Source organism: Sorghum bicolor, chromosome 10 (assembly GCF_000003195.3).
Source record: "Sorghum bicolor cultivar BTx623 chromosome 10, Sorghum_bicolor_NCBIv3, whole genome shotgun sequence".
Classification (NCBI taxonomy): domain Eukaryota; kingdom Viridiplantae; phylum Streptophyta; class Magnoliopsida; order Poales; family Poaceae; genus Sorghum; species Sorghum bicolor.
The window spans coordinates 1,304,511-1,315,401 of NC_012879.2; the positions used below are offsets into that span (position 1 = coordinate 1,304,511).

The 10,891-nt window shown below is 41.4% G+C and overlaps 1 protein-coding gene across 1 annotated transcript; it reads left to right on the forward strand.

The window, feature by feature from the left end:
* LOC8069035 (peroxisomal membrane protein 11-5) lies at nt 3,348-6,309 on the forward strand. The gene is made up of 8 exons (XM_002436340.2): nt 3,348-3,514; nt 4,432-4,639; nt 4,736-4,810; nt 4,911-4,985; nt 5,248-5,328; nt 5,468-5,542; nt 5,630-5,803; nt 5,911-6,309. The coding sequence occupies exons 2-8, from the start codon at nt 4,448-4,450 to the stop codon at nt 5,941-5,943; spliced, it is 705 nt and encodes a 234-aa protein (XP_002436385.1). The 5' UTR covers nt 3,348-3,514; nt 4,432-4,447; the 3' UTR covers nt 5,944-6,309.

Consider the following 10,891-nt stretch of genomic DNA (forward strand, 5'->3'; position numbering starts at 1 on the left):
AATCACTAATAATTGAATTACAGAGAAAAAACATTTCATTTATGTTCCCAAACTTAAACCTGGGCAAAACCCAGCTCACCAACAGTTGAAATACATCAAAGAGATACTAGAAAATATCATGGTCATCCCTAAATAAATTCTTTTTATGTCTTTATTAATTTATTTAGATAAATAGACAAAGTAATAACCATATATCAAAAGTACACAATAAATTCTGAGAAAACTACAGAAGCTCATATATGCTCTCCAAAGTCTACTGTATAAATTTCATGCCACTTGGATAAGTATAGCAATTTCCATGAAAAAGATAAATTTCCATCACAAAGAAGCATGTAACGGCAAGATAAATAAGAAACTCAACATTTTATACAAACACATAGCTAAATTATGTATCTATATGTTATAACAATTTCATATGAATGCAGAGGAACCACATTTTACATTTATTTATTTTTTTACTTTAATTGTAAACTATTTAATAAGCACTAAACAAGATAAATTAATAACTTAACCATATATCATCCACTGAACATGAAATTTTTACTGCAACACTCACATAACATCATGAGAACACAATAAAAATTTCAGGCCTATAGGAGCTACACAGAATGAGATATGAATTTCTCCTTTTTAAACATAATTAAAAGGCATAAATCATAACTAATTATTTTACTACAAAACATGGTCAGTTTCATATTTTTAATAAAAACTAGACATCTCAAGGAGCACAACAAAATTTGGTTCACCAAAATTGGAGTTACCAAACTCCAGATATGAATTTTCAAAGATTCAACAAAACATCTACAAACAAGTCCTTATAGCACTATTCACCTGAGTCACAGTCTCTGCAATTAGACCCCTGGGAAACATCAAATTGTTGCACGAGGTCCCTGGTCGCGAACTGGAAACAGAGGAGCTCGTCGGAGTTCGCAGTTTCGGCGTTGGAGTGCTCGTCGGCGGCAGTGAAGCATCGGGGGAGCTTTCCCAGACTAGTGTGCACCTTCTGGTGGTCATAGCTTGTCCCGCAATGGCTCGAGACGGCCTGGCCGCGCGGGCAGCGGCACCGGTAGAGCTCTGGCCGGCGCTAGGGAGGAACTCGGCGCTCCGACAGTAGGGAAGCCGAGAGGCTAGCTGTAGGAGTGGCATACGACGCTCAGGAAGCTTGCGATATGGCCTGCCAAGGCGCTGGAACACGGGTGTAGTAGTGGTGGTCCTCGGCGGCGAGGTCACAGAAGAAACGACACCGTTTCTCGGCAACGGCCGGCACGATCAGGATCAGGACACGCTCGCGACTCCAAGCAGGCAGGTAGCTGCGTAGCGGGGTGCGTGGCCGCATGCGGAGCAGCGGCGCCTGCCGCAGCGACAGTGCAGCCCGTGATCCTCATCGGTTACTGTAGCAGGCTTTATCCAACCAGTTTTGTGGTTTTGCAAAATTCGTTCAGATTTTGAACTGAAGACAAAATTCCACCAAAACAAAAGTTATTTAAAATTTTACAAACTACAAATCTTCTTTTGGTGACCAAAGCCAATTCTGGGTGGAAAATGACGAATTTGACAAAACAGTTTGAATTTCAAATCCCAAATTGGGGAAATTCCAATTTTTGAATTGGGGCAGATTAGAATTTCCAAAATTACTTTTAATTTTTCCAAAGAACTTGAAAAACTCCCAACATGAAAGTTGTTCAACTTTTTGAGCTCTAAAACTTTAATGTTGGTCACTTTTCAAAATTCCAAATAGATTTTGAATTGGAGGTTCAATTTGGAAAAGGGGACACTTTCTGGAAATCTGTATTTTTAAAATTACTTTGAATTTTGTATTGAAACTTCAAAAACTCAAAACACCAAAGTTGTACATCTTGACAAGATATACAACTTTGCTTTTGAACTCAACCTCAAATTTTGCTTAGTTTTTAAATTGCACAAAAGGGGGCAAAACAAGGCTTTTAAAATCAGGGTCCCCCCCCATTTTCTCGAAAATCTTTCACCCTAGGGATTATACAACCAACACAAGCATCACTTCACAACATAAGCACACTTTACTTCCCTAAGCACAAGCAATCAAAATAAACTTGTTTTAAGTTTGTGCATCAAGTTGTGTTTAATCAATATGCTATGCAATGCTCATGATGACATGGTCCAGTTTTAGTAACCGTAACATCGGGGATGTTACACTATATGAGTAGGTTACAAGAAAGCTAAGCCGACTATATTATTACCTTGCTTTTATGTTTTAGAATTGGACTCTCAGCCATTGTACCATAATTTGTATAATCGTATTTTGCAGATTTTAGTGTCAAGTAAATTAAGATATAGCAGAAAAAAATGTTTTCATATATTGTATAATTGCATTGCAAGGTGGGACAAGGCAAAACTTAACGTGATAGTACATTTTAATTTTTATAAGGTTACACCCTCGTCTATACTTTGAATCTAGATATTAGAAAGCTTGACACAAAGCGAACCCTATTTAGGTCAATAGAGATAATAGTTAGCTCATTTAGATCAAACATGTCCAACTAATGGTATAGCTAATCATTAGCTAACACTAACTAACAATTGTCTCGCTATCAGCTACTCCCTCCGTCCCCAAAAATATAGGACATTATGAGGTTAAACATTATAGTCCAACACATACATCAAACCTCTACCAACATACCATGAAAGTGTCACTTCCCGTCGTCCACTCATCTGTGAGATCAAATAAAAAAAGAAGATTCCAAACTATTGATGTACTACAATGTGGAGAATTGAGTAAAATGTGATTTCCAGTTGGAGCTTATTAGCTGCTCCAAAGTGACGTCACCGTCAAGCATCAGCTACCAGTTGTATATGGGTGGCAGGGTCTTTTGGCTTGCATATTGGTCGCTGTTATGGCTCCTTTAACATCCACTAATTTGGGATAGAGAGAGAGTATATGAGTTGTTGGCTAGCTAACTATTAGCAGTTAATAGATCTAAATAGGACCTAAACTAGGATGGACACTTCAAAATTTATTATCGTTGTCCCTAATTATGTGTTAAGAAGGAATTTCACAAAGCTTATGATAAATCGCCCAAATCGTCCAGCAGCATAACTTAGCTAGGCTGATGTTGTAACCCTATTAACTCAACCAACAATAATCATTAGCCGATTCAAAGTTTCAACACATACATAAGATTACAAAAGAAACAGGGTTACAATTTTGTTTGGCACGGTTTCATCCAGCTCAACAATTTGTACTCCTCCAAAGCGAAGAAGCGCACGTTTTGCACTAGTAACAGGTTTCCATTTCCATGTGCGCCTAACATTTACCTGCCCAACAAAAATACGTATATTTATATTTATAAATTTATAAATAAAGAGAAGAGAAAAAAGACGTATAGGAGTACTTCGCGTGGTGTCCTCGTCCTCTTCCCTCTTGCCGTGCCCATCCCTGTCCCAATCAAATTGATCGATTCATCGCCCGCAACGCCGCAGCAGCTGCAGCAGCCGGCAAGCAACAAGGCGAGATCGTTCGTCGGACTCGCAGGCGCAGGTGAGAACCTTCTTGCACGCCGCCTTTGGCTCCCATCGATCGGTCGCGAGTCTGCGCACTGATTTCCGTAGCGGGATTTGGGCGGATTTGAAAGAGAAAAGAGTAGTGTTCGTGCCACCCGATTCCTCAGGTGCGGCGCCCGAAATTCCGATCCTGATTGCGCGGTTTGCTAGCTCGCTGGTTCGATTCGGGGCGCGGCGTGTTTCTGTTCGGGGATCTCTCTACCTTGCCGCCGGGCCGCCGCTGTCGATCTGACTGGCTTCCGCGGTTCCGCCACCCGAATCCGCCGCCGCTTCTCTCTCGGTCGCGCGCGGGGGCCGGGGGCTTGGGTTCCGTTGACGGCACACACACGTGCCAGTGATGTGCCAGCCGGCGACCTCCAAGTACTTGCGAGGCACGGCTCACGCCGTCAACCCGTGGCGGCGGTGCTGCTGGTGCCTCAGGCGCCTGTTGCTGCTGAGGTCCAGCTCGCTCGCTGCAGTGGATCCTGCAGCGAGCTAAAGTTTGGTGGTGCAGGAGAAATTGCATCTCATGGAATTGAACTAACTGATCTGTTCTTTGCAACCGTATTTCCTACTTTTAATACTATACGACATCCATGAATTTTCATAAATAAGGGTATATATATTTCTGGGCAGTGTTCTTTTAGCCAGGATTCTTACGAAGAATCTCATCCTGCATGTGCAGATTTTCTGAAGCTTAAACTATTTATATTAGTAGTTGTTAGGCTATGCTCATGTAATCTTAGAATCATTTATCTCTGCATAACTATTCAGGATAGTTCATCCATTGACTGCCCACACCAGTTTTCAATTTCGCCGTGTGTGCTTCAGTTGCATGCCTGCTGCTGTCATTCAGTCATTGTGATGTCCATTGATTCAATGCCATAGTTTTGACTCATCGTCACTTGTGTGCAGTTACTGAAGATACAGTATGACTTCTCTGGACACCGTGAGAGGAGATCTTGCCCTGGTTATTTTGTACCTAAACAAGGCTGAGGCAAGAGATAAAATCTGCAGAGCGATACAGTATGGATCAAAGTTCCTGAGCAATGGAGAACCAGGGCCTGCACAGAATGTCGACAAGTCAACTAGTCTGGCTCGGAAAGTTTTCCGGCTTTTTAAGGTATTAATCGTTTACTTACTACTACTGCTTTCAAATCAAAACACTTTGTTCTTGCATCTTGGTGTGGTTTATGACTCAGTCTTTCCTTATTTACAGTTTGTCAATGATCTCCATGCTTTAATTAGTCCTCCTGCCAAAGGAACTCCACTTCCACTGATCTTACTCGGGAAGGTATGCTGATTGCTGAAGTTTGCATTACATGAGAACTTGTTCAGATGAGGATGGTTCTGTTCTGAAGTTTTCTGATTGATATTGTTTATGCGTGTTCCAGTCGAAGAATGCGATGCTGTCAACTTTCCTCTTCCTGGACCAAATTGTGTGGGCTGGGAGGACAGGAATATACAAGGTTTGAATTTCCTTTCACATCTTCATGCTACAAAAAGTTTGATATGCACTGGTCTTGCCCTGTGTCTTCGATTGTGGCATAGGAAAAAGGACTGGGTGTTGCTATCCTTTGTGTTCAGATAAACAAAAGGGGAAAAAAGTTGATGTACAACTGTTCTTCCCTATAGTATCTGTTAGAGAAATTACATATGAAAGTCAATACTACTTGCTACATGATGACAAACAAGAGACAGAAAACTAATCCGATTATTTATACATTACAGAACAAGGAGCGAGCGGAGTTCCTTGGAAGGATAGCATTTTATTGCTTCCTCGGTTCAAACACCTGCACAACCATTATCGAGGTATGTCGCTTTTTCTAGTGTGTCATATCATGTATGTAAGCATTTAACCATCTCCATCTAGAAACAATTCTATTATGTGAGCCTACAGTTTTCGGCACGATCTTGTTACCATTACCTGATTTATGCTCAAACCATGTAGCTAGCTGAGCTCCAACGGTTATCTGCTTCAATGAAGAAGCTAGAGAAGGAGCTGAAACACCAAGAGTTGTACAAGGTGCGTTTCCTCTTGTCACCTTGATGAAAATGAAACTGCTCTCCACGTCTCTTCCTTCTGATGCATTTGGTTGTATCTTTGTGCCAGAATGAGCAGTACCGGATGAAGCTGCAGAAGTCGAACGAGCGGCTGCTGGCCCTCATCAAGTCGAGCCTCGACATCGTGGTTGCCGTGGGGCTGCTGCAGCTGGCGCCCAAGAAGGTGACCCCTCGTGTCACGGGCGCGTTTGGTTTCGCCAGCTCGCTGATCGCTTGCTACCAGGTATATAAGTGCTGTACCACCGTTGCTTATGCTTGTCCTCTGTTTGACTGTTTGTGTAAAATAAAAGACTGAGCTGGAAATTTCATCTCTTGTTGTCGCCTTGGCAGTTGCTTCCAAGCCCACCAGCGAAGAGCAAGTGAGTACACGACGGCGGCGGCTGCTGCATATGCAGAGATCGGCTTGGTGCGTCGACGATTTGATGGATGGCATCCTTGTCAGCAGGAAATAATTCCCGGATGGAACTCTCAGCTCTGCGTGTAGCGTGTACTAGTAGGTCGGTTGCCACGCAAGGTGGCGGTAACCACGGCAATTGTGGTGTCTGTTCTGGTGGACTAATCATAAATAATCATATTGTTGATGGTTTGGTTGGTTGGTTATGTAGCTTGAAGGCACAGTGACCTGTGGCAGAATAAAGAAAATAGCCACCTGTGAAAACGATTCGTGTTATAGCATCACCAAGTACTAGCTTTCATTTTCTATCGGGTGTAAAGCTTTGATACTGTTGATGGGGTGAAACAACGATGGGTGGCTTTGATGCGGGTGGGTCAGTGGAGTCTGCAGGCGGCGGGGCCGTCTGGTCGCCGCTGAGGAAGATCATCTGGCGGCCCATTAGTTGTGGTCTGTGTGTTTACACTTTTACTGTTCCTGCCTGCAAAGCAGGTTTTATTATTTTATACCTCATTCATCTCATATTAAGTTGACGTTTTAGAATCTCTCACGAAAACCGACGCTGAAACCAAAAGATAAACAATGTCGTGAAAGGAGAAAGATATATTGAGAGATCGGCGGTACATTGAAAAAGTGAGGAGATCAAGTACTTTCAGGAAAAATTTGAATGCTACAAGATCAATCTGTTTTGAAACGGAAAGAGTATATATCTGTTTTGAAACGGAGGGAGTATAATCAATTCAGGTAGTGATACCGGTATAGCAGTAACAGTAGTTCAGGTGTAGAGTACTCTCTCTGTTCCCAAAAAAAATGTCGTTTTAGGTTTTCGTGTCACAAATTTAATTCGATTTATAAAAAATACGTGCAATATTTATAACTCTAAATAAATTTGTTAAAAAACTAAACGTAAAGATCTTTATAATGATACTAACTATATATTATAAATATTAATATTTTTAACTATATATTTAAGCCTTGTTTAGATGCGAAAAGTTTTTAGATTTCGCTACTATAACACATTTGTTTGTTTGTGGCAAATATTATTCAATCATAAACTAACTAGGATCAAAAGATTCGTCTCGTGATTTACAGGTAAACTATGTAATTAGTTTTTGTTTTTATCTATATTTAATGCTTCATGCATGTACCGCAAGATTCGGTGCGAAATCCAAAAAGTTTTCAAGATTTCCCATCACATCGAATCTTGCGGCACATGCATGAAGCATTAAATATAGACGAAAACAAAAACTAATTACACAGTTTGTCTGTAAATCGCGAGACAAATCTTTTGATTCTAGTTAGTTCATGATTGGACAATATTTGTGAAATAAAAACGAAAGTGCTATTGTAGCGAAATCCAAATTTTTTTTTTAAAACTAAACAAAGCCTAAATAAGACGACTAAGTTATTTGTCAGAAAAGGCAAACGACAAACTTGTTTTGGGACTGTGCGGTGACGTGGGCAGAATGGAATGGAAGGTGGACGTGCGTGCATCGGGATGGCAACGACGGTCGGTGACCCGGTCCAAAGCGGGGAGAGTAGTGTCAGTATCCAACCCATCTGGGCGTGCCTCGTGCCGATTTGAATGAGAACGATGGATGGATGGGCAGCCCAGCCCAATGGTGGTTTCACGCGTGCCTCTGCGTCGGGGCCCTCCGGAGTCGTGACGACCCGGTCGGCTGGACCACGACCGTCACATCCAACCTGGGAGCACCGCACCACGTGTCAGGCGGGGACTCACGTCACGGCACGAGCCATAGCAGCAGCAGCTTTCGTTCCGTTTTGCTTTCTTTTCCTGGGGCGGGAGCAGCAAGGAGAGGCGGACGGGTGGCTGGCTGGTCGTCGCAGCCCGCCGCTGGTTGACGGCGACACCCCGATTCGATTTGATCAGTTGAGAGTGCTGGGGGTAGTCGTAGGACGGACCGCGCGGCCGGCGGCGGCCACATCCGCATCGAATCCGAGGCCTCGTTTTAGTTCCAAAATATTTTGCAAAATGTGAATAGTACCAATTTCATTTGTATTTGACAAATATTATCTAATTATGGACTAACTAGGCTCAAAAGATTCGTCTCGTCAATTACGATCAAACTGTGTAATTAGTTTTTATTTTTGTCTATATTTAATACTTCATGCATACGTCTAAAGATTCGATGTAATGGGGAATCTGAAAAATTTTGTAAAATTTTTTGGGAACTAAACAAGGCCTTAGTTCCAATTTTTTTTGCAAAATCGATATTGTAGCACTTTCGTTTGTATTTGACAAGTATTATTCAATCATGGACCAACTAGGTTTAAAAGATTCGTCTCGTCAATTTCGACTAAACTGTGTAATTAGTTTTTATTTTCGTCTATATTTAATACTCCATGCATACGTTTAAAGATTCGATACGATGAAAAATCTGAAAAATTTTGTAAATTTTTTTTTTTAACTAAACGAGGCCCGAGTCCCCCGACCCCCTCGGGTGCGGGTGGGTCGGTGTCGGGCGGCAGGTAGAGGTAGCCCACGCGTTTCCGCGGGCGGCGCCCCACCGGCTGTCTCCGAGCTGGCACTGGCATGCCACGAGGGTGTAGCTGTAGCCCGCAGCCCCAGCCGACGGAAAACCAAACCAGTGGACTGCCGCCGCACTGCACTTGCACGTGCCATGCCAATCCAAGCCAAGCCCACCGGCCGCCGTCACGTGACGTGCGCACCGCTCCGATCAGCCCGCGGGTTCCAGAGGGCAATCGGACGGCAAAAAAGGCGGCGCCTGAGTACTATGGCCTTGTTTAGGTTCACCTAAAAACAAAAAAAAAATCAAAATTCTCTGTCATGTCATATCAAATCTGGTAGCTCATAGTTTATTTATAAATTGCGAGATAAATCTTTTAAGTATAATTAGTCTATAATTAGACAAAAGTGCTACAGTATCCAAAACAAAAAAAATTGAGGAACTAAACAAGGCCTTAGATCTATTTTTTTTATTTTGACACTGTAGCACTTCCGTTTCTAAGAGTATTTGGTAATTATTATCCAATCATAAACTAACTAGGGTCTTGTTTAGTTCACCCCAAAACCAAAAAAATTTTAAGATTCCCATCACATCGAATCTTGCGGCACATGCATTGAGCATTAAATATAGACAAAAACAAAAACTAATTACACAATTTGCCTATAAATCGTGAGATACATTTTTTTTGAGCCTAGTTAGTCAATGAGACAATAATTATCAAATAAAAACAAAAAATGCTATAGTACCTAAAACCAAAAAAGTTTTACAACTAAATAAGACCTAGGTTAATTATATTTTTTATTTATATTTAACACTTTATATATATACCGTAATATTTAATATGATGAGGAATCGTGATTTTTTTAAAAATTTTTAGGATGAACTAAACAAGGCCGTACGAGTAGTACTCCACAGCATTTTTGAATTGTATAGTGGGGCTGAGAGGACCATCACCATCCTCTTGTCTCGACTCTCGCAGTCGCAGCCGGAGTTGTACTACTACTACTATTGGTGCTCCAACAGGCCCAGGCTGCATATTAAATCTTAATTGGGACATATACATAAAACATTAAATATAAATAAAAAATAACTAATTATACAATTTATCTATAATTTGCAAAATAATTTTTTTAAGTTTAGTTAGTCTATAGTTAAACAATAATTCTTAAATATAAACGAAAGTACTATAATATTAAATTTAAAAAGTTTTTAGGTAAACAATGTCTAAGATTTTTGGTATCTCTCTCGTAATCTTTGGAAGCCTAAATATTTTTTATTTTCATGCTCTTTTGAAATTCTAAAATTTAGGCCTTGTTTACTTACAAAATATTTTACAAAATGTGAATAGTATCAATTTCGTTTTTATTTGACAAATATTGTCCAATCATGGACTAACCTGGCTCAAAAGATTCGTCTTGTCAATTCCGACCAAACTGTGTAATTAGTTTTTATTTTTGTATATATTTAATACTTCATGCATACGTCTAAAAATTCAATGCGACGGGCAATCTAAAAAATTTTGCTAATTTTTTTTGGAAACTAAACAAGGCCCTGATGCAATCGGACCAGGGCCTTGTTTAGTTCACCCTGAAAACCAAAAAGTTTTCAAGATTTCCCATCACATCGAATCTTGTGGCACGTGTATGAAACATTAAATATAGACGAAAACAAAAACTAATTACACAGTTTAGCTGTAAATCACGAGACGAATCTTTTGATCCTAGTTAGTACATGATTGGATAATATTTATCACAAACAAACGAAAAGTGCTACAGTACCGAAAACTTTTCACTTTTCGGAACTAGGCCTTGTTTAGTTTCGAAAAAAATTCAGATATCACTACTGTAGCATTTTCGTTTCTATTTGATAAATATTGTCCAATCATGAACTAACTAGAATCAAAAGATTCGTCTCGCGATTTACAGACAAACTGTATAATTAGTTTTTATTTTCGTTTATATTTAATGCTTTATGCATGTGTGCCGCAAAATTCGATGTGACAGAAAATCTTGAAAATTTTTTGGATTTCGGGGTGAACTAAACAAGGCCCTGATGCAATCGGACCAGGCACCCTTCTTGCCTTTTCACTGGTCAGTGAGTGTGAAGAATGAAAGACGACAGCACAGTGTGGTGTGGGTGTGGCGGCCGGTGATAGCCTGACAGGTAGCCCAGCCGCCCAAAAGCCAGCCGCTGTCGCCATCTCCACGTGGCCACCCCCCATGACACCCCACCTGCCTAGCGCCTTCCTCTGTCGCTGCCATTGCGGGCCCCACCTCTCAAATCTACAGTAATCCGCAACGTTCCTTAACGCCGTCCGCTAAGCAACGCCACGCTGACGCCAACGCGGCTTCCCCCGCCGCCTCGCCACCGTCCCGCACCGCACGCAGGCGCAGCCAGTCTCCAGCTCACCTCCGTCTCCCGCCACGCGCCC

Coding starts and splice junctions, on each gene's coding strand:
- LOC8069035 (XM_002436340.2), top strand. CDS start 4,448: ATGACTTCTCTGGACACCGTGAGAGGAGATCTTGCCCTGGTTATTTTG. Junction 4,811..4,910: donor CACTGATCTTACTCGGGAAG/GTATGCTGATTG, acceptor TGCGTGTTCCAG/TCGAAGAATGCGATGCTGTC. Junction 4,986..5,247: donor GGAGGACAGGAATATACAAG/GTTTGAATTTCC, acceptor TATACATTACAG/AACAAGGAGCGAGCGGAGTT.